We start from the raw sequence: 24977 nt of genomic DNA on the forward strand, positions 1-24977 counted from the left end.
AAAATAAGATCCTTTAACGATACAATTCCAAAAAGGGTATGTCGGCCATAAGGGCAAAACTACTACTGCTGTTATATCCTCATACAATTTTAATTTATTAAAAACACGAGAAAGGAGAGAAATTGGGGGGTGGATGTAGTAACATTCTGAACTAGTCAGGGAAACTGTGAAAAAATCAATATCAAAACAATTTAGTTGTGGAAAAGGGGAAATGAATTTCTCTACTTTACAATTTTTAGATGTTGCGAAACAGTCAATGGAAAATTTGATAGAAAAATAATTTTGAAGAAATTGAAAATCGTTAGAACTAATCCCAAATTCATTAGAGGATTTAAAAAGCTTAGAGCCTAAATCTGCTAAAGTGATGAGTGAGCTGTCTCGGGGCATCCATTTAGGTAAAATACGGATTGCGTATTGGAACTCTAGAATTTTTAATTGAATTAATAATTTTTGAATAACTAAATTACGGCTTCCAATACGCAAAAAAGAGTAAAGACACATACTATCCGTTATCCAAATAACCAACTGTCCTTTGAGGGTGGCAAAATAATTGCTATAATGTTCAAAAGCTTTAATAATACTTAAAAGTTCTCTATGGCCTGAAGATAATTCAGCCTCTTGTGGAGTAAATAAATAATCAGAAATAATCTTACAGTCTCCAGCTTTGAATGAAAAGGCTGAGTGGTCAGAAGCGTCTGACACAAAAATATTACAATGTTTGTTTAAGTCATTAGGATCAATGTTGTCAATTAAAAAAGATGTTTGATGGGGGGAAAAAACTTCTATTGTTTTAGATTCAGTACGAATGGGTTGTCCATTTAAAGAAACAAAATGTTCTTTACAGAGGGACAATTCTTGAAACATATCTGCATTGACAAACAAAGCTCCTTTCCAGCCATACTGTGAGGTGTAAACACCAAGAGCATGATTAGAGTTTCTAGCTACAACACGAATAAAATCTCCATGACTAAAATATGCATGACATAGTTTGCCTAAAAAAGAGGCTAACATTGTAACATCTACAGGGTCATTAGAATCAAAAGCAAGTAAAATTTTATCAAGAAGAAATAAAACTTTCTGAATTTTTACTGTGGGCAGGGAAATTATCATTTTACTACTATCAAGAATAAAACCTAAATATTGTATACGACGAACAGGTTCTAGTTGACATTTAGAAAGTTGAAAATGCCAACCTGCACATAGTAAAACTGATAGGACAAAGTGTGTACTAAGAAGACATTTAAAATAATTTAATTCGACAGTCAGGCCGTCATCAATATAGACACTCACGTCTATATTGTGACGGTGACAAAAATGTTTAACTGGACGTATCAAGGCATCAACTAAAAACACGGCTGAGGCAACCCCGAAGGGAAGCCTTAAATATTTGTAAAAAGAGTAGGAATTATCAGCATTTTTATAACAAAAACCAAAAAGTTCAGTAATGGCAGGATCTAGATGTACTTGATGGTACATACCTCGCAAATCCCAAGATGTAAAAAATACATCCTGAGAAATGCGAGGCAGCACTGTCTTAATGTCATTTAAAGAGACGTTCTCAGGCTGGAGAAGTAGATTAATGTGGCGGGATAAGTCGATGCACAATCTAAAAGCAGGAAATATTTCGAAAAATTTGAAAGGGGGGTAAATATGAAAAAATTTTGAAAAATGAATTCAAACAAAAAAAAAAATATTTTGAGGGTTAGTGAAAAGAATTGAAAAAGAAAGAATATTATATAAAAGGGATAGAAAAAAGAGGGGAATCAAAAAAAGAATTGAGGAAGAATTTGGAATAATATTTATGTGTCGAAAAATTTTCCTGAGTTTAGTTGTGTTAGTTAAACTACATGTTCTACTAGCTACCGTAAGAGGTGAACAACAATAAGGCTGATGATCGATTTGAGCAATAATACCTTTGTCTAGCAAAGATTGAATTTCTTGACGAACAAATTCTGGATTGCGGACAGCGCTATTGTTGTTCTTCTCGAAATACGGTAACACAGGAGATGTAAAAACTTAAAAAAGATAGATTATGGAGAATAATTGTAAAAGAAAAAGTTTTGTTGAAAAAAAAAATAATATATAAGTAAATGTGGAAAGAATTATTCTCAATAATCTACCTGGTTGATATCCAAAAGTAAGGGTTTGCAAAACAAAAGATGGTGCATTAAGAATATTTTTATAAAAATTAATTGCTGTAAGTGAATGAATAGAATAAGCTGGAGAATAACTAGATAAAAAATCCGACTGGATGTCATATAAACGTTTATAATGTTCATAATCTTCTGTAAAACAAAAATTTTTTAGAGAAGCGATATGAAAATCTGGAATATCTGAGGTAGGTATCGGTAGGTTTAAATCTTGAATAGCGTAAAGAGGGGTAGACTTATTATTTAGGGTTGGCGGAAGGACAGTCGTCGACTTTATGTCCTTCGCCGTTACATCCGTGACAGCGAAGAGATCCTCGACCTCGTCCTCTGGATCCTCTGCCCCTAGGGTTTGAGCCTCCATTTGAGTTAAACCGGCCGTTAGAGAAGCCGCCACGTGCTCCTCTGCTATAGTCTCCTCGAAAGTCAGGTAAGGAATCCGAGATACGCTGCTGCTGGGTGGTGAGGTAGCGCCTGTTACCTGCTAGAGCCACCCGGTTGGCGTGGCCGATGTTTTTCGAAAAAGCCAGTTCGATGTACCCGATGGAGCTTTCAGCTATCTAGATAAAACGAAAATCTTGATAATTTTGTAATAAAAATATGTTGATATCTAGCTCTATGAAAAGAAAGGTGTCGTAGGAATTATTCTTTTCTTTTACATGACAAATAATGAAACTTAAATGAAAAATAATGTAAATGTCACATAATATATTATAAAAATCCTTTCTGTGGTGCGGAAGCTAATAAAACTGGTGTTAATCAAGTATTTGCACGTCTTTTTTTTAAAAAACAAATTTGAAAAAACTAAATAGGTTTCATAGACAAGAAACGGTTTCTATTGGTCGAATTTACACGTAAAATAAGAAAATTAAAAAATGGCATAGGTTTGATTATTATAAGACGAAAAAGAAGAAAAAATTTATGAATTTCTTGCCTTTATTGCTTGATAGCAGGCTTGCAACGACTGCTGTAGGTCATATAACAAATTTTTGGGGGCCTTCAACGCCACAAGACGCTTCGCAGCATCCTCAACATAATTCTTCGAACGGCAGGTGTCTCTTATGACGCATTTTAAAAATGTGAGAGAGACGTCATTCTTTTCATCCAAAGACTTAATAGAAAAAACTATTGTGAGATTTCCAAGAAAAGAATTTTAAAATGGAAAAAAGATAAAACATGGATAAAGAAATAACAAAAAAATTAATATTCTGAATAACAAAACTTCAAAAATGTTGAAAAGAGAAAAATTTTATAAGGAATTTAGAAAAAGAAAATGCCCTTAACCCAAAATAACTGCCCTTTTTTGTTTAAATGGACTAAATAACCCCTACATATATTAAAAAATATATGCTTGATCAAAAGAATTTTTAAAAAAATGTTTTTCTTACGTTGAGATGTTCGAAGAGGCGTTCCCGCTCGGCATGTATGTCTGCTGACGTCATACCTATCCAAGCAGGTGGGTCTGACAGTATTTCAGCTGCTCGCCGGAGACGACGTCTAGCTTTCCGGCCGCCTACTAGTTGGCTGCTACTGTCAGAATCGGAAGAGTGCTTCTTGCTCTTCTTCTTTTTCTTCTTCTTTCCTAAAGAAAGAATATATGAAGACATGATAATCCGAAGAATAACGTCAAATATTCAGTCGGTGTTCATAGAAACAAGAAATTTATATTTCAAATAATTGAACTAAAAATAAATTTCTGTGATAAATATCATAAAAAATTTAAAAAAGTTCATAAATGTGAGAAAGAAAGGATTTTGTCTATTTAAAAATTACCTTTTCTTTTCCTTTTAGGTTCATCTGATTCCGTAGAACTCGAAGATGAAGAGAAAGAACTGGAAGAAGAGGAACTACTAGAGTAGCGTTTCTTCTTTTTTGACTTCTTGCGTTTAGGGGAAAAATCGTCTAAAAAAATAAAAAGATTTAAATAAAATAAGGCGGAAAAAGGTTTATAGCTGTAAAAAAGGAAAGAATAAAAAGGGGGGGGGAAAAAATTTAAAGTTTAGAAAGGAAAAAATTTTTGTAGGGGTAAAAAACTGCCAAGAAGACAAAATTTATATGAACTTCAATGTCTAAATCATTGAATCAAAATCATGATTACTAAGTATGAAATTTACCTGAAGACACTGAAGCATGTCTGACAGGCATCTTAACTTTCTCAGATTCAATGTGAGGAGCTGCAGACACTGATGGTCGCGCTGGAGCTGCAGACTCTTGAAGTCGCGCTGTCATTTTCGGCGGCTGATTAATTTGTGGCACAAAACCTATCCCCGGCAAATATGAGCCGGCTGGAGGGAGGTTATTTAACCCCAATGGATCTTTAGGATCCTGGGGAATAATCGTTTGTGCAACCGATGAAGGACCTGGAGCTACAACCGACGAGGGAGCTGAGGTATTTACTGGAGCCGAATAGGATCTAGACAAATTTGTGGTAGGAACCACTGTAGAAGATGCGGGGGGGGGGGAATTATCCTCATCTGAGGAATTGTGCGAATGTCCTGTAGGAACAGGCATTTTAGGTCTGAAGATGAAATTAAATTTAAAAGAAAATTTAACAAACAATATAAAAATAAAAAACATTCATGAAAAAAATCATGCAAAAAATTTAAAAATAAGACATGCTGTAATTTAACAATCAGTATTTTTTAAGAAAAAGAAAATCTAAAGAGGAAGAAATTGAAATTAATTTAAGAAAATTAGTGTCTGAACATTAAATGAAGAAAAAATAAGAATTTTTTGGATAAGAAAGAAAAAGAAAAAATTTAGTAACTTAATTCAATCAAGAAGTGACAAGGTGTTGCGACATTCGGCTTCAAAATCTTTGAAGGACTGGCCAAAATTATCATAAACAGATTTGGCGGATAAAAAACTATCATCTAAATTATGATTAATTTGTTCTAATTGATCACGAAAACGAGATACACGATTAATCATTTCTCTGACTACTAAATGTCTATCAGTTTCACTTTGATAAGTGACATAATAATGCAGGTTTAAACCTAAAATCTGCTTATAGGTACGGAGATTGTGAGCATGGAATGTCTTAACATTCCTGAGTTTATAGTACTCGAATGGTGTCATGATCACAGAGGATTTAAAAAAAAACGTTGATCTGAAAAAATGTAGAGACATGAATAGTTAAATATGTCAAATTAGAATGACCGATATTAATATAAAAATACAGAAATTTAGAAAAGTAAAAAAGTATAAAATTTCCAATAATAAAATAAAGGGTTAGGGAGGGTGGGTGAAAACGTATTAAAAAAGCGATGTAAGAGAGAGTACTAGCTCTATCGGTGGAATGAAAACGAATGAGAATATAAAAAACGTTTTGATTTAAAGTAAGTTTTAGGAGATTTCAACTCGTGTGCCGGCAGGCTATAAAAACGTGTGACGCGCAATTTTCGAGAATGCTCCGTGATGTATTTCAGCAATCGATCAATAAAATAATTTCAATATTCCTCTTAATTCAACAAAAAATGGCCATTTTGTAACTTCATGTTATTCCATTAAAAACGTCTTATTTCGTTTCCTTATGCTACAATTAATATTTTTTATCGATCGATATTCCATAAATCACTAAAGAATCCGTCGAAAATAAGCTAAAAGAGTTTAAATATTGGGAAAATTCGAAGAATTCGATAAGTATTTAGGAACCAATCTCCATTTACTATTGAAATTCTCCTGAATAATCCCAAATGCAAATAAAATCCCCAACTGAAAATAGTAAATGAAATAATACGTTGAAAAAACATATATAATACACTAAAAAACTAAAACTTACTGTTGAAAACGTATTAAAAAAGCGATGTAAGAGAGAGTACTAGCTCTATCGGTGGAATGAAAACGAATGAGAATATAAAAAACGTTTTGATTTAAAGTAAGTTTTAGGAGATTTCAACTCGTGTGCCGGCAGGCTATAAAAACGTGTGACGCGCAATTTTCGAGAATGCTCCGTGATGTATTTCAGCAATCGATCAATAAAATAATATCAATATTCCTCTTAATTCAACAAAAAATGGCCAGAAATAATCATAAAATTCCATACAGTAGTCACAATTACTAACTATATCATTAGATCAGAAATGCTTATACACCTTAAAATACCATTCAGTTGTCACATCATTTACTAAACATAGAATAAGCTCTGAAACAATTATCCTATTATGTAAAGTACTTTTTTTTGTTTGTAGCTAAGGATCTCACTAACCGCTAAACCGATATATTTGTCCTGTACAGTGAAGCTTCTTGTAGATGGGTCTAGGCCATTATATTCTCTGTAAATAAGTCTGGGTATGGTTTTAGAATATTTTTTTGCCCTTTCATATCCCTTAGAATATAGAGCCCCTAGATGCTAGGGGCGCAGCCGCTAGTATACCAAACAGTAGTAATATCATTTAATAAATATATCATTAGCTCAGAATTAATCTTTTATCTGTAAATTTCAGTTCTTAGTCACAGCATTTACAAAATATATTATCCGATGAGAAATTATTATCTATAACATAATAATCTATAATATTCTTAGTCTATGTAAGATTTGTAAAAATATAATCATACCTACATAAATAGCAGAACACAATATTTCATTCAAAACTTTACGATGCTAACCCAGCTAATCTTTTTTGCAGTTATTATATTAACATCAGCATGTATGTAGTCATAAAATAGCATGCAATCACAGCTGCGCCCCTAGCATTTGGAGAACTATATTTGTAGGAAATATAGCCTAAAATTATTACAAGATATAAATTAAACAAGGATGACAACATCCATAAGTAGCGAAGCACAAAAAATCGTGGATGGAAATACGTAAAAGTAGATTTAAAGTGTATTTATCCCAAAAAAGTTTGAAAATTGGACCAAAAACACCAAATATATGGGGAAATATTTAAAACATATAAAAATAGCCAAAAACCTGATAAAAGGCAGTCTGACCGCCATGGTTGTTTTCTTTAAACGACGGGAAATTTAATTTTGATTTTGATTTTGATAACTGAAAAAATATTGAAAATCGGACCATAAACACTGAAGAATGAAGAATGGAGAATAATGTGATAAATACAAAAATAGCCTAGAACCTGCAAAAAGGCAGTCTGGCCGTCATGGATGTTTTCTTTAAACGACGGGAAATTAAATTCTCATATCAATAACTGAAAAAATTTTGAAAATTGGACCATAAACACTGAAGATATGGTGGAAATGTGAAAAATACAAAAATAGCCTAAAACCTGCAAAATAGCAGTGTGGCCGTCATGGTTGTTTTCTGTAAACGACAGGAAATTTAATTTTGATATCAATAACTGAAAAAAATTTGAAAATCGGACCATAAACACTGAAGATATGGAGAAAAATGTGAAACATACAAAAATAGCCTAAAACCTGCTAAAAAGGGGTCCGACCGCCCTTGATGTTTTATAGTTAATTGTGCTCCTTCATAATGGGAATGTTGTCAAAAAATTTCAGCTGTCTATCTTTAATAGGAGCCGAGAAAATCACGTTTCCCCTATTCTGTCTTACACGGACAGACGGACGGACAGACGGACGGACAGACGGACAGACGGACGGACGGACATTTCGAATTATAGAGTAGCTTCGCTACTAATAAAAAATAAAATACATAAAACTATCCTAGAACCTAGGTGAAGCTTTTCTAAATTGGAGAATTTCAGTGGTTGATGTCGAGATCGAACAAACACAAAAACAAAAGATTTTCAGACATGGTGAAATTTGATTTATTTTTCAAGAGTGATTCCATGAGCATTAAAATCGAGAAAACTATTACTCTAAAAGTTTTGCTGTTTATTTTTCCGATTCTAAGCTTAGCTGAGCTTCGCTTTTAAGGATGTTAAAAAAAAGTTTTCTCTATTAATTTTCAAATACATAAATTGTTAGGAAAATTCTTTAACTTATAGAAGGAATTTTTACATTTTTTCAAGAATATTTACGATATTAGTAAAACAGCATCGATATATATTTTAGTAAAACTATGTTAAAGATGCAATTACAAAATAGAGTTATCTGAGATTTAAAAGTGAAAAAAAAACTGTATAAGATGACTTTTGAAGGAAAAGAAAACTATTATACTATACTCTAGTAAAAACATTTATAAATATTTAGATAGCTAAAAAGAGCTTTTTTATAATAAAAAAGATATGACATAAACCAGAAAATTGTTTAAAACAACCAAAAATCGGCCATTTTGGAGATCCTTACATAAATCGTGTAATTGTTTTATTTTACATTTTATTCTGCCCGAAGTAACCTACTGATGTATTCACTAAATTACTGAAAAGCTTCGCTTTAGAAAATAAGAGTAAAAAAGGGTAGCTCAGTTGGATATCTTATTTAAACTATTTTTGGACCCACAGAAAAAAAGAACAAAATTTTTACTTTCCTTAGAGCAAAGCTTTTCTATAAGTATACAAAAAGACCAGTATTAGAGCTATACACAAATATTATCCCCTCCCACCCCAATGTATATATTTTTTTCTGGGGATGCAATATTTCTAAATAAAAGTAACAGGATGTCTGTCTATCTGTCTGTGTGTGTATGTAGCGAAGATTCTCGCTAACCGCTGCTGTACCAATATGTTTCTTCTTTACAGTGAAGCTTCTAATAGGACCAGAGTAGGTTATCTTTGTTATTTTTGGGGAGGGTACCTCAACCCCTCTAGACAAGAAGTAATAGAAAGCTTCTCTTAAAATTAGATATTTGAAGTTTGTCCGTTTTTGAGATCTTAAGAGAAACACTCAACTACATTTATATAAAATATTTTATCCTTGTTTTTATTTTAAGTTAATCTTGGTAATAGATAGTGAAAGGATTGGTAAAAGGAAATTTTAATAAATTGAAAGTCAGACTTAAAAAAAACTCATGAATCTTAAGGGATAAGACAATAGACGATAAATTGATTCACATTCACAATGATGATAAACAATATTACCCCTTCTGTAGATTTTGTCTTTGGTCGAAAAGTTTGGACACTGCTAGTTTAAAATCATATTATAAATATCCAATAAAATACCCTAAGATTATGATACATCGAATCAAATAACTTGGTTGTAAAACTTTGGGTACCAACGTAATTAAGGAATCCTTTATTTTGATCCTTAAAATGTTAATAAAAATATTATTATATCTGAATTTAATTATTAGATAACATTATATATTATATACAGGTTTCTGTAATACTAGAAGTTTGGTTCCTTCTTCCCAATGATGATAAACAAAATCATTAAACCTGTAGATTAAGATTAATGATTTTAAATTTTTTTTTACTTATAGTTTGAACCAATTAATCAAGATTTAATCAAAGTACTCAAAGATTTTAGCCAATGAATCAGAGAGAGTGTTTATAAAACTTTTGAAAGCAACATAACCTACAGGTTTTTAATATTGACTTATTCCTTTTCCTCTGATCCTAAAAAATATAATATAAATAATTGTAAAGATTTGACCTTTGAAAGTCTTTCTACATATTTCCATTATTATGTTAATACACTCCATGTGATATCAAAATTTCATGCTAAAATTATTCACAACTATATATTTATATAATCGGCTGCGCCCCTGGAGGCCTCCATGGGCTTTTCAGGGGATAGTCGACCCTTCACTTTTAATTTTATTTTTAAAAACAAAAGGTAAAAGAAAATTTTTGTAAGGGGGATACTTTACCCTCCCTCTAAAGGTTATGAAGCTTTCCTAAATCAATTATAAGCTTCAGCAGTCACTGGACAAAGTGTCTCAAACATCAGCCATGTGTCGTCATAAAATTAGGGAGATGAGAGAAGAAGTGGGAAAGAAAACCCCTTAAAAAGAGATTAATAGCAGCTGCGCCCCTAGCACCTAGTGTCTCTATATAAAAGGTATATGGGAGTGCAGGAGTAGCCTAAAGCCATAGTAAAGACTTTTTTAAATAAAATTTTAAATAGTTTAAAACTATCCAGGGACCTATAAAAATCTTCACTGAAGAGGAGAACCATATTGGTTCAGCGGTTAGTGAGATCCTTTGCTACAGACAAAAAAGGTTTACTACTTTATATAATAGGATGACAAGCGCCCAACAGAGCAGCATTAAATACTATTCTACCATTTTAAAAGCGTGAAATACATTTTAACAAGGATGACAATATGCATTAATAATCTTTAAAAAAAATGTCTTGTTCATTTGATAATGTATTTTTGCCCTTAATAAAGTTTGGGGCTTTCCCTCAAAGTACCTTCTTTTAGAATAAATTTAAAATATGCCTCCCTTTTTGCTTAAACCTGCGAGGAACTTCTAACCCTGTGTGGCCAGTACCTTCTAAAAAGAGAGGGGTGGGGTGTTTTTGAGCTCAACAACCCACTTTGAGGGAAAACGTCTAAAGCTTATCTTTAAGTAAAGTCCAATGAGACAGTTTCACACACATATTCCAAGACCAAAAAAAAACAATAATTGTAACCTATACATTTTTTACTTAAATTTTTCAATGTATTTCAATAATTCAACTCCATTTTTCTATCTTTTCAACAACAACAAAAATGTTTAAAACTGTTTGACACCTAATTTTGTATCCTCTGTATTGTGAGATCTCTATGCCGTGAAATTTTTACCATTATCTTTCAGAATAATGGCAGAAGAAAGGGAAAGAAAGAAAATCACTTTGACTTTCCTTGAAAAATACCAGGGAGGAAGGGAACTTTGGGGACTGTGAATTGTATTAGTACCCAAACTTTTATAATACGATTTCTCATTCGTTGCCTTAAAACTCTCAAATAGTTTTCTCGCATTCATTCGAATCCGGTGGATTAGAACCGGTTCTAATCCATACGAAAAATTTATGTATAGCATCGTATTACATCCAGCTTTCTATGAATATAAAAATGTACAATCATAAGATTAAAACCAGTTTTTAGCCCGTGCCTTCGGCACCTCGGAGCTAAAAAATCTGGTTTTAATCTTATAATTGTACACTTTATATCCGCGGAAAGCTGTTTAAAATACGATGCGATAAATAACTGTAAATTGTTTGATAAAAACTTTCGCACCAATATATTTAGTCTACATAAGAGGTAATTATGTTTATCGTAATGGGGGAGATGGGGGAGTGTTTTATATCAATTTATCATCCCTTGTCCTATCCATTAAGATCCCTGACAAATACTGTGTGTGTGTGTGTGTGTGTGTTTCAGATTGATAGCCCTACTGTGCCGAGGTGTTCAGTGAAAGCACAAAAAAATAATAATAGCGAAGATTTAAATTTTTAATTTTAAGTTCGTCTGTCAGTTAAAAATGGAGTTTTAATTTATTCAATTTTCTAGAAAAAAAGTGGTAACAAAGCCTTACACTATATTTAAAATCTTAAAATGTTAGTTTTCCGGCAGTTATCGTAAATAGATGTCTTAAATTTCTTGTATAGAATCCTATGGATAATCATAGTTTAATATATAATGTCCTCCCTTCTATAACACTATAGGTTTATTAAGATACGGGCCTTCGGACTCTCTGATAATGATTAGAGAGTTGCAACGTTCCTGAATCGTACCTACTGATACAGTAATTAGCATGCTAAGTTTGAAATCGATAGGACAGTTCTAACATGCCTAAATTGTACGAATGATTAATTAGACCCTTGTTATGTATGTTATGATTGCATTTGACTTCTGAAATTCCAGCTGTTTTGTGAAAACACTAATTTCTAGTGATTCACTCTGCAAGACTTCTACTCTTAATTTCTTCTTCTTTGACCTACAAATATAGAAATAGGGATGGGAAGGGGCATTGAAGAAAACTATTTTTATTTTTAGTTGGTTTCCATCATATTTAAAAAAAAAACATAATTATGATGCTAATTTTAGGTTAGGTTAGTTTTAGATAAGGTAAGGATTCCAAAAAGGCTAGATCTTTTAATCTTCAAAAAAACCATAGACAAAAATATATTTTGAATGAGCTAACAAAAAACTGCATACCAAAAATCTATCTTTGCATTGTTCATCTGAACTTTTGTCAACTTGTTATTGTTACACTATTTATGGCCATGATTGCCCTTGTTTTACTTTAATTATACCATAGTTTTAAAAAAGAAAAAAGGTATTTTTTCTCAATGATAAAAAAATCTTTCTAGCTCTAAATTAAAATGATATTTTTTTAGATGATAGATTCCTATCTCTGTACAGAAAATATGGAGTTAAATTGAAATTTCTTGTAAAATTGTCTTTTAAGATTAATTTAAAATTTTCCTACAAATGACAGAAACTGAATAAATTCAACAGCGCTATAAAAAATTATATAAATTAAACGCTTAAAAGAATGACCGTTGGTTTCCCATTAAAGGTCTAGTGGAGGACAAAAACCCTACCGTTATTTTGAAATAAATTGAAAAAACGGAGAGGGGGAAGGTGGTTTGTTTTTGTGTTTATGAATTTTATTTTTGGTTAGGTTACAAAACAAAATTACTTATTCAGTAGATTGAAATTATCGGTCAGCCAATCAGAATACAATAAAATACAAGTTTTTATCCAAAAAATAAGATAAAAGGTTTATAAACTTTATTTTAGTGTAATTTACAGTCCAATGTCCTCTCAATCCACAAATAAAAAAATATAAAATTCCTAGTGATTAGAATTAAATAAATTGTTTACATTCATTAAAGTATAATCAAAGTCAAACGTAACTAATTAAAGTAAACCAGGATGATAATAACCAAAAATAAAAACAGCTTTTCGCGGATAGTACAAAAAATCCTATTATTAATGCCAGTTTAGTTGGCCCCTAGGGCCCGAAAGCTCGGGCCGACTATACTGGAATTAATTTTATGATTTTTAAAATGTATAACTTGTCATTGTTTGTCTATAATACGATGCGTTATATGAATTAGATTTCATCGGATCCAATCTAACGAATATTAATTGGTTTGGAGGCCACACCGGAAAGCTTACTATATTTTCAACAAAAAAATTAAAACAATAAACGCTTGTGTACTAAAACACAGATAGTTCCTTTTTATATTTCTTACATTTCTACTAATTTATACAATTCATACATACAAACAGTAGAAGTTGGATATAGAGAAGCTACGACACACAAAAAATAACCCACTAATTACTGATTCATTTCTCATTAAATGAAAACATGATGGAATTTTGTCTTAATTGTTTACTTACACTTAATTATAAAGCCTTTTACAAAGATAATTTCGTACATAAGTAGTGCAGCAACAACCCAAAAACAGCATATCCTTAAGTAGTAAGGTATTTGGTTTTTACGTTTAGATGCCCCTAACCACAGAGGCATTTTAATGAAGCTTTACTTAGGTCCCGGGATTGTTACGTGCTTTTTCATCCTTAAAGTCTTTAATTGGTTTTATGCTATTTTATTTCTTGATATGGTTTTATCTACTACCTTTTCTAGATGCTAGAGGCGCAGCTTAAGTTTAGAAAAAGAAAACAGTAAACTGTAATATTTAGAAAATAATTCAATACTATTTATTTCTCGCATCGTATTATAAACAGCTTTCCGCGGATATTAGATATACAATTATAAGATTAAAACAATTTTTTTAGCCCCAAAGTGCCTTATGATTGTCCATTTTTTATAATACGATGCTAGACATAGTTTTTCTTCGTATGCATTAGTACCGATTTTATCCACCGGATTCGAATGAATATGAGACAAAAATACCCACCCTCCTAAAAAAACTAATCAAAAATAAAGGGTGTTGCAAAATAAAAAATAATAGTAGAATGTGAGTTGGACAAACGTACAAGCGTAATTATAGAGAAATTACGCTACAGAAAACAGATACCTTAATTATAACCTTTTTTGATTGTTAGACACGGTTTTGATGTGATTTGAATTTTATTTCCCCCTCTATTACAATATATTACAAAATTGAACAGGTTTATATAAAAAAGCTATAGGGGGAAAATATCTTTTTTCCGCTGTTCACCTGAATAAAAAGAGCTTACACATTAAAATTTTATTATAATGCTTTACTAATAAAATAGCATAAATCCATACCAGGACCTATTTTAAGATTGTCTTAAATGAAGACCTCAATCAGTTCTTACACTTCATACAAAAAAACTTACTTTTTCATATAATAGGCTATATATCTGTAAATTCTTTTCAAATTGAGGAATTTTTTGTTCAGCCCTTGGCGAGATCTAACTTGATAAACATATAAAAAGTCATAAAATATAAAAGTCATAAATAAATCCTGATTCTTTAGCATAAAGGATTAATCTCTCATTATTAGAATACTGTTAAGATTCAGGCAATAATATAGCAAAATATCGTTGTTAAAAATGAAACAAATCAGCTCAAAAACTAGCCTGTCCATAATATATCAGTTATAACCACCGAAAGAACGTGTCCTAACTTTTGTGATTTTTTTAACCCATTCGTGATTTGATCCCAAAGTTCAAAGTTTGATTCACCGGGCTTCAACAAAATAGATTTTTTCAATAATTACTCAATAGAATTCAAAAATAAAAGTGTCAAATTAAAGATATTACTTTTTTTGTTCATAATGGCATTTCTTCTTTTTTTATTGCGTTTTAGTACCTTAAAACCAACTTAATTTAAAATAACTTCAAAAATAAGAGGTCTACAAAAAAAACCCGATTGCATATCTAAAGTCTATGGATCATTTTACATCTACTATTTACTAAAAGTACTGACTAGCTATTTTTACTAAAATCACAAAAGTTAGGACACGTTTTTTGTCGCTATAGGTTGCGATTTTATGTCACGTTAAACTGTTGTACAGAAAGGAATAAAGTTTTCGAGGATAGAAATCTCATATTGACAGTCCTTTGAATACCACGTAACGCTTCAAACATCCTAAATTACTCTTTTTTTCTAACATCTCTTTCCTTTTACATTCTAAATAATGTATATGTATTTCCAGGGATCTAAAGGGATAAGACAATGGAGGATTAATTGACACATATCACTATCCCTTTAAATTACCTCTTCTTTTGATCAAAAATATTTGTTGAAAAGTTTAAGCATTGCTAGTTTGAAGCAACTGATAAAGATTTGATAACAGAACCAAAAGTTTGTATGCCAACAACGGAGAAAACTTGTTTATAAAACTTAGTGTAATTTACAGACCAATGTCCCCTCCCTCCCTCCCTGGGCATTCATGTATTAAGGGGATTTTTAAAGAATTAATTTATTTATTTTGTTTTTTGATTAAATATTGTTACAAAATAAATTGTTATTATATTTTAACAAATTCTTATACCCAAAAAGGAAATTTTATGTTTAAAAATTAAAAGCAAATAGGTTTTTTCATTCAAATGCAATATATTTAATTACCTAATTAATATATACTCTTTTTGTGTACAATAAAAAGTTCCTAAGGATGACAATATCAAAAAATATGAAATTCCTTTAAATTGTGTAAATTAATATAAGAATTTCAACTTTTCCATGTCGGTTTAAATTCGTATTTTGGGTATAATATTTTATTCTAAACTCAATATTTTGACTTCACTTTTATGAATATCATCATTCTAGTAGTTGAACAGTTCCAACAGTTATATAAAAACCACTTCCTTACATATACGACACAGGATACCTACCACCCCCCCACCCCACCCACGTTTTAAATAACAGAACATTTATTATTAACAGGGCTACCCTATAACTCACTTTGTATGTCTGTCCGTCCAACTGTACGTCCGTCTGTGTGGATAAGGGGGAAGCGTGATTTTCTTAGCTCCTATTTTAGATTTAAATCTGAAATTTTTGGTGTAGATTTCTATGTATAGCCAGTATATAAATTGGTTGGTCCGTTGGTCTGTCAGTAACGCCTTTCAACGCTTCGCTACTTTTGGATATTGATCATATATCCTTGTTAGATCATTCAAAGTTGAAAATAAAAGTATGAACCTAACCTTTAGCACATAAAAAATTCAACATTAGTTGGTTGGATTTTTTCAGGGTGGAAGGAGATATTATACTGCAGATTATTCTGGTAACCAAAGTTTTTAAAAACGACCTCTCATTTGTTAATATTAAAACTATATTGGCTAGTAAAAAAAGTAGTGTCTAAATTCCACAGAGTTTTAAATCTAGGGGGTAATATTGTTTATCATCATTAAAAATGTACATAAATTTTCGTCCATTGTCTTATCCCTTGATATTCCTGAGTAACACCCTAAATATGTTTATTAGCAGGTAAAGTTTAGCTTCCATAATTAATCTTTTTCCAGCTACTTCCCCTTTTAACATACCATGGATAAACAACGATCAGAACATGCAAAGCTACAACTATTATACTTTCAAAAATGTTATTTTTTTTTACCTAATTTCCCCTTTTAACATACCATAGATAAACAAGGATGAGAACATGCAAAGCTACAACTATTATACTTCCAAAAATGTTATTTTTTTTACCTAATTTCCCCTTTTAACATACCATAAATATACAAGGAAAAGAACTTGCAAAGCTACGACTTTTATATTTTCAAAAATATTTTTTAACTACTTCCCTTTTATTTACAGTGGAGCTTCAGATAGGTCCTGAGATGGTTTTTAGGTTATTTTACTTTCATAAATAAGTCTGGGTGTGGTTTTATGCTATTTTTCTCCCCTTTCATATCACTTAAAAAATAGAGCCCCTAGATGCTACATACACGCTAATATGCCAAAGTTATAGGAACAAGTATATCTGATGGCAGGGAAGTTATAAAAACTTTAAGTCATGATAATAATTGAATAATTTAATTTTAAGCTATTTCTTATCTAAATTGATAACCATTATACAGTAATTATATGTAACTTTGATTTATTTTATAATTAAAATAATTACAAATTAAGTGATATATTAGCTTCGCTACTAATAATTTGTCTACTCAATTCATATACTCGAATTTCTAACATTTTCCTTAAAATTTGGGTTGCATCTTTTTTGATAAATAATTATAATGCCTGTAATGTAAAAATGGTAGTAAAGTAAAGTAAAGAAAATGCCATGACCTGAAAGCAGGCGCAACTTACCAACATACAAGTATGATAGATTAACAAAAAATTAAAAAGCGTGGGGATAACGCAATAGACGATAAATTGATATGCATCCCAAATTACATTTTCACTAGATTAAAATTATTGGTTAAAAAGTTTGGACCAAATATTTCAGAACCAACCAAAATAGAGTTATAAAAAGCCTGGGGGGTCATTGAGGAAGGGGAGTGGAGGGTGGGATATGATGGTATGGTCAAAGTCAATTACTATGGAAAATGGTTAGTTTTACAATCATTAATAAACGTATACATCCTCTCTCTATATATACTGAGATAAAGATAAAGGTACATGTAAAAAAAGAAAACTTATATATGTTCTAATTAAGATATGACCTTTCCCCCTTAAAATAGCCAAAAGCTTTCAAAGAACCAATAAAAAAATTTTCCGAAATGTTTTTAGCCGTTTTTGAAATCTTATTGGATGTACATATTTATTTGAGACTAGATGCAGTATCTCTAGCATTCCTGTGTTCGAATGAACAAGGAGGTTTCAGAAAAACAGCCTAAAACCACCGAAAGACTAAAATTCAAAAATAAAACAAACTGAAACCATTCCGGGAGCCATAAAAAGCTTCCAAAAAAATGGAAACTTTATCAGTACAGTGGTTAGTGAGATCTTATTAGTCGAACAAAAAATTCTAGCTTTTAGTATTCTTCGTTTTGTTTCGAGCGGGGTTTAAATTTTTTTAACATTAACCTTATTCCTTGATGGATGTAGGATGTATAAAAATATAAATTAGTATATTTTAATAATTTCCCCTGGTTATTTTTTCTCTCTTTCCTGTCTAGATTATGGTTAGTTTTTGACCATCATTAAGGTTCAGAAGCGAAGCTACTCTTTGAGACATTTATAGGTCTACGTCAAAAATTTAATGGTAGCCTACCCGCTTGCAGTCTGGGAGGTGTAGGGCTCGAGTCATACCCCACCGCGTCATACTAGACACGTAAAAAATTAGAATAGGGAGAATGCCTTCGTTTGTAAACAGGCGAATCACCTTACTATCACATTACTATGCACAGTTAGGATTTTCAGACAAAGGTCGTGCAATCAAAGGATTTGTTGTCTATTGGGTATTTCTGTATGATAGAGCAACTAGCATTGAAAAATATGCATTCATTTGTTTCAATTGTAATTATTTTATCAACGAAAATGTTTGATTTAATGATTTTATTTGTACAATTCTTTATATGACCAATGTTCGATTTATTTATTCAAAAAATGCGCTACTATTGGACAAATTATCCTTGTTTACAGAATAACACCATTAAAAGAATCATTAAGTTTTTAACTTATTTGTTTTATTTCCTCTTCAAGAACCTCAAACTCCCTATTAACCCCTCCCCCCCCCAAAAAAAAAAAAAAGTTTTGATTTCCCCTAATCCAGGTGCTAGCATGTTAGGTAAAGTAACACCTTAATTAAAGCTTTGATTGCCCGACCTTTGCTTGGAGGTCCTTTCTAATATTGAATTTTGATCATTAAGAAATTAATATCTGGGAGATTTGGACGTTTCCGTTTCTACAACTGGCAGAAATACAGTGGATGTATTTTTCAAAATTGTTTGTATGGATGTAAATTCGATAGTAATGAAATGTAAACCAACAGACACGAATTAAATGATTCGGGTAGATTCGGGTACCTAATTCAAACATAAAATATATCTTTTTAAGTATTTATTTAACTAAGATTAAATAGCAGTTTTGATTAAATAGGTTATTATATTTAGGATTAAATACGAATACTTTATTAGCAAATATATATAGATTAAAATGATTCAAACTGTTGATCAATTATGTAGAAATGCTTCTGAAGTAATAGGATATCTGTTTGTGTGTAGAAACACCAAAGCAGCAGGATGACTGTCTGTCTAATTAAACAGAAGTATTAATTAGCGGTATAACTTTGAAGGCGTTGTAGAGGTGGAATATTTGTCTGTAATCAAACTTGTTAAAGTAGTAGGATGACTTTCTGTAGCTGAATTGGCCTGAAGGAGGCTCGACTCCAAACCAGAATGTTCTGTATATGGACTCTCAATTACAACTGAATCTAATAAATGTTCTCTGAACCTTTTCCAGAGTAATTGAGAGTAAATGAGTATGTTTCTCCTTTTAAGCCAAAAACTTAAACTTAATTATACTACAGTAATTTGCTAAATATTGTAGCATCTAACATCTAACACTAGCATTTATACATCCAAAATTGTCAAATATTCATCTATTTATGAATAGATTTAATGTCCTTCATGTTATAACAAACAAGTATTATAGGGTAAGGTTCGAACCCGGTGCATTTTCGTGGAAACGGTACACATATAATTTATAACGAAAAACCTTGTATTTAAAAATCAATATAAAGAAGGATGACTAAAAGAAATAGAATTCTTTTTTCAATAATAAAATACTTTATCAAAATTAATTCATTTCAGTATAAAAGAGTAATAAAACTAGCATTTGATAATCTTTATCTACTAAGTTTTCATTTTATTTGGATGCTAGTTTAATGACATTTAATCATAACTTTAATGTCATTTAATCTATATATGTCTAAATTGGATTGAAGGGCTAAAACCATGTGGGGCTCCTCTTTAACCTTTATTTAACCTAAACTCCTATAGTAAAAAGCATGAAATAATAGCTATTTCTCGCATCGTATTATAAACAGCTTTCCGCGGATATAAAATGTACCCCGAGAAGACACGGGCTAAAAAAACTGGTTTTAATCTCATGGATGCTATATATAGATTTTCGTATGGATGAGAACCGGTTCTAATCCACCGGATGTTAATTTATTTCGAATGAATACAAGGAATAGTTATTTCTCGCATCGTATTATAAACGGCTTTCCGCGGATATAGAATGTACAATTATGAGATTTTTTTAGCCCCGAGGTGACGAAATCACCGGCTAAAAAAACTAGTTTTAATCTTATGATTGTACATTTCTATATTCGTAGAAAGCTGGATATAATACGATGCTAGACATAGTTTTTTCGTATGGATGAGAACCGGTTCCTATCCACCGGATTCGAATGAATACGAGAAAAGTTTTTAAAGTTTGTTTGTGTTCCATATGAAATACCAGAGAAACCACTATTTTTCTTATTTGAAACTAAAATGATTCTCTGATGTTTATAAAGAATAATAGGACAGTTATGAATAGTTTATGAAAAATGATGATAAGATATAAAATAAATATGATACGGTGTGACAACCAAAAGATAAATTTCATAGATAAAGTAAAAAGTAAATTTGTTTCTTTTTTCATGAAAAACAAAAGATATTTTGGGACGTGTTCAACTTTTTCCTCCCCTCTTCTATCTTTTTAGAGAAAAGTATATCATATAAATTTTTAAATGTTAGATTTTTCTGTTGATGAGATTCACAAAAAGCTTTTTATAGTCCCTTTATATGTAGATTTAACCTTAGATATTCAACCTTATTGGATTTTTACTCTAAGCAAGGGTATCTTCGTCCAAAATTAGCAGTTTTGTTTAATATTAATGTGATATTCTAATGCTTCGCTACTTATGTATATGTAAATATTTTTTCTTGTTTTTAAAGAAAATCTGGTGTATTTATTTATCATTATATCCCTGAATATATTATTTAAACATCATCAAATTGAAAAAAAAGTCGTGGGGCCCAATTTTTCTGCGTAAATGATGTAGAATATTCTTTTTAGACATAAAACAAGGATGGTAATTTTAAAAACAGAATATTAGAAAATATGCTTTGCACTGTTTTTCTTGACTATTTCATACAATTAATTGAAGAACGTTTGTTTTAAAGTCTTACCTGCTTAAACCCATAAAAAAACTGTTGGCATTGTGTAAAAATGCAACTTTGATGGTTTATTATCAAATTAAAGAGGTCATGGCTGATAAATTGTATAACTTCTACCGTTTATAATCGTCGACTACATTGTACTATGTAAATGTGGTTGTGTCTGACATATTAATACTAGAGTAAAACACTAGAGGGAGAAATGGTTAAATAACTGTATCTCCCCATCTCAACTACCTTGTGCAACCTTTAGAAGCAGACGAAAGAGGTCTCTGAAAAAGGAAGGGAGGTAGTTGTCTGTATATACATCTATACTATAGATCTGTTATATTAATGACAGAATGATATCTACTGTCAAAATATAAAACCATTAGCACCAGTTACACCAGTAAAAATTACCTCCAATGTCCCATCCCTAAACGAATTTCATTTAAAATCTAAACCCTATAGCACACGTTATTTGGTACAAATTTACTGTCAAATGTCCAATCCCTCCCATAATTAATTTTAAAATATAAAACCAGTAGCACCAGTTATTTGGACCAAATAAAATTAGTGGCAAAGAAAGTTAAATATTTACCAAGGGCATCTTTCAATCTATCATGGTATCATTACATTTAAGCAAAAAAATCTATAATTTCTCATCAAAAGTACTTTTAATATCTAATTCTATTGTTAATTTTTTTTGTGGGAGGGGGGGGGGGAAATAAAGCCCCCTTTTTGCCCCAGCCCCCCCAAAATCCGTACAGGCTTTTGGTAATATCTGTGCACTCGCCAGTTGCCAGGTGTCAAACCTGCTGGGCTTACAGTAAAGATTATCCCATATGTATTTTTATTGCTAAATAATACATTAAATAAGTCTAAACCATACTTTGAAAAAACTATTGTTATGAACAAATGTATATCTTTAACTTCGGATAGTATTCTAAACCCAATTACTCCATAGAATTACTCAAAAAGAAATATAATTCATATTATATTATTAATAATTTGTTGTTTTGATTTAGCACCATCTATTGTTTTAAAAATCCATCATCATACTAAAATACTTTGCAACGCAGTTGCCATATTTCAAAATAATTCAGAAATAAAAAATGTCACATTCCATGCATAAATCTATTTTGCCAAAAAATTAAAGTCCTTTATTTAGCTGCGAGGCTATTTACATATTGTCTTTAACAATATATTTTTGAATTTTTATTTTAGGTTGGGAGCTCTGTTTTAGGATGACCCTAATTTTTGGACCACCCGAGTTTTGACAAACTATTAGGCCTTAAAAATACAACATTTTGATATTGAGATGTTTTATGCAAGTCAAACTGGAGAGATTCAATAGAAAAAAAATCTTGCATATATTTTTTATTTTTTTAAGATCAAAAACATCTAAGATAGTAGGGTTATGTTTTTCTTGCTGTTGGTATATAGCTGGTTTTAAGCCATTTCACAGTGGTTAGACAAAAGCTTGTTTATGAGATAAATGAATTATTTGATACTCAGGAAGGGAGGGAATCATTTGATTGAAAACTTCACTGGTCTCCATTGGTTTTTATAAGCATATTCTCTCATTCGTCGGTACTTTTGTCAAATCCTTTGGGTGTAATGACTATTGACTATAGGGGCGATGTGACGCTTCGGGTACAAGTCCTCTCCACGTTACCTTTGAACATACTCTGCATTTTAAATTGCAATGTAACGTGCTCAATAGCCTAGAGTATCAACACCCATCAGACAACAAACATCTGATTGCACGACCTTTGTCTGAGAAGCCATAGCTGTGCATGGTAATGAGTTGCGCCTGTTTAGGGATAAGACATCCCCACTACTCTAACTTTTTATGTCGTGCATCTGACATAGCAGCAGTAAGAACCATTTTTAACGTCTTTAGTTAATACTCGGTGTAGGACTGATATTCGAACCTATCACTTTCCCGACGACAAGCGGATGCGCTACGTGTTGAGCCACGGTCGCGGGTTAACTTTTCAGTGTCTTAACTTTTACATCAATAATTTTAACTTATCAGAGAGCAATTTTGTTTATCATAATTGGGGATGCCTAAGATATCTGTAGGATTCTGCATTATACAATTGCAATTTATGAGATATTATCAAAATTGGTCCGGCTATGAAAGCTAAAATTGTCAGGAAATTATTTCCTAACATTTAGGAATTCAGGGAGTTGTCAAATAAAGATAAATTTATCTTCCTCAAATTAAAATGTTACACATCCCCTTTGTATATATTTTTGGAAGATTAATTTTCTATCAATTTACATATCCATGTATCCTGTGTTAAGGTCCGTTAAATCTTGTAGTTTATAACACCAAAGAACTCTTCAATATTCACAAAAGTCCATTTTCGGAGAAAACTTATCCATATATTTGTTATTATTACTTTTTTAACCAATTATCCATCCATTTATTTCTACATTAATTTTATCTATCTATTTATTTCATTTTTAACATCTATTTATATAGCATTTACGAATAAATCAATCCATTCAACTATCTATTTATCTATCTATCAAATTATTCTTCCATTTCTTCTATGTAATTTTGAATCAATTTATTTATCTATTTTAATCTCCTTTAATCCCATTGTCTATTTAATATTCTTTCTACTCATTCATCCATCCATCTATTTATCCATTATTCTATGCATCTATCCATCCATCAAAAAAAATATCTATCTGTTTTTAGTAGCGAAGCTTCTCTATAATTCACTTTGTCCGTCAGTCAGTCCGTAACGCTATGGGGGAAATGAGATTTACTCAGCTCATATAAAAGATAGAATGCTGAAATTTTTTTAAAACACTCCATCATTAAGGAGCACAATTAAGTATAAAACATCGATGGCGGTAGGACAGCTTTTTAGCAGGTTTTAGGCTATTTTTGTATTTTTCACATTTTTCTCAATATCTTCTGTATTTATGGTGCGATTTTCAAAATTTTTTCAGTTATAGATATCTAAATTAAATTTCCAGTCCTTTAAAGAAACCAACTATGACGGTCAGACTGCCTTTAAGCAGGTTTGAGGCTATTTTTGTATTTTTCAAATTTTTCTCCATATCTTTGGTGTTTATGGTCCGATTTCCAAAATTTTTTTAGTTATAGTTATCAAAATTAAATTTCCTGTCCTTTTAAGAAAACAACTATGACGGTCAGACCTTCTTTCAGCAGGTTTTAGGCTATTTTTGTATTTTTCACATTTTTCTCCATATCTTTGGTGTTCATGGTCCGATTTCCAAAATTTTTTCAGTTATACATATCAAAATTAAATTTCCTGTTGTTTAAAGAAAACAACCATGACGGCCAGGCTTCCTTTTTGCAGGTTTTTGGCTATTTTTAAATTTTTCCATATCTTCGATGTATATAGTACAATTTTCCAAATTTTTTTAAGTTTAGGATTTAAAAATTAAATTTCCTGTCGTTTTAAGAAAACAAGCATGGCGGTCAGACTGCCTTTTAGCAGGTTTTTGCTATTTTTATATGTTTTACATATTTCCTCATATCTTTGGTGTTTTTGGTCCAATTTTAAAACTTTTTTGGGATATCAGTATCAAAATAATTTTTCCCATTGTTATGAGCATCTTTTATGTTATTTACTTTGATTGTCTTCATTATACAAAATAAAACAGGGTTTCGTGTTTATTTTCTCCAATAAATCAATTAATAAATACACTTTAAATCTACTTGTACGTATTAACATCCTTAATTTTTTTTGTGCTTCGCTACTTATGGATGTTGTCATCCTTGTTTTTTATACATTTATCTATCTATCTTTCTATGTATTTATCTTTCTATATATCTATCTATTTATCTTTCTATATATCTATCTATTTATCTTTAAATCTATCTATTTTTATATTTATTTATATTTCTTTCTATCTATCTTTCTATCTATCTTTTTATCTATCTATCCCACTGTGGAAAGGATGTTACCGCTGTTTATGAGAAATTTGCTACTTTAAAAGGGTCCCTTTCAAACTCTCTAAAAATGCCCGTGTAGATTTTTTGTTTGTTAACAAAACAATATGTTGAT

The 24977-nt window shown here is 31.0% G+C and overlaps 1 protein-coding gene across 1 annotated transcript; it reads right to left on the reverse strand.

Moving 5' to 3' along the window:
* Nucleotides 1-2359: 2359 nt before the first annotated feature.
* On the reverse strand, nucleotides 2360-5932 carry LOC145322878 (uncharacterized). The gene is made up of 5 exons (XM_080165213.1): nucleotides 4262-5932; nucleotides 3921-4049; nucleotides 3536-3729; nucleotides 3082-3258; nucleotides 2360-2707 (listed from the first exon to the last, which is right to left on the reverse strand). Exons 1-5 carry the CDS (start codon nucleotides 4722-4724, stop codon nucleotides 2390-2392), a joined length of 1281 nt encoding a protein of 426 aa, XP_080021339.1. The 5' UTR covers nucleotides 4725-5932; the 3' UTR covers nucleotides 2360-2389.
* Between the last annotated feature and the right edge of the window lie 19045 nt (nucleotides 5933-24977).

The sequence above is a fragment of the Acartia tonsa genome, chromosome 6 (assembly GCF_053477335.1).
Source record: "Acartia tonsa isolate MP-2025a chromosome 6, ASM5347733v1, whole genome shotgun sequence".
In the NCBI taxonomy this organism is placed as follows: Eukaryota; Metazoa; Arthropoda; class Copepoda; order Calanoida; family Acartiidae; genus Acartia; species Acartia tonsa.

What these genes read in the sequence shown, in the direction of transcription:
- LOC145322878 (XM_080165213.1), bottom strand. Translation starts at nt 4,724, where the DNA reads ATGTTTTTTATTTTTATATTGTTTGTTAAATTTTCTTTTAAATTTAAT. An exon ending in ACCTAAAAGGAAAAGAAAAG is followed by an intron (nt 3,730 to 3,920) that starts GTAATTTTTAAA and finishes TTCTTTCTTTAG; the next exon opens with GAAAGAAGAAGAAAAAGAAG. An exon ending in GCCTCTTCGAACATCTCAAC is followed by an intron (nt 3,259 to 3,535) that starts GTAAGAAAAACA and finishes TTTTCTATTAAG; the next exon opens with TCTTTGGATGAAAAGAATGA.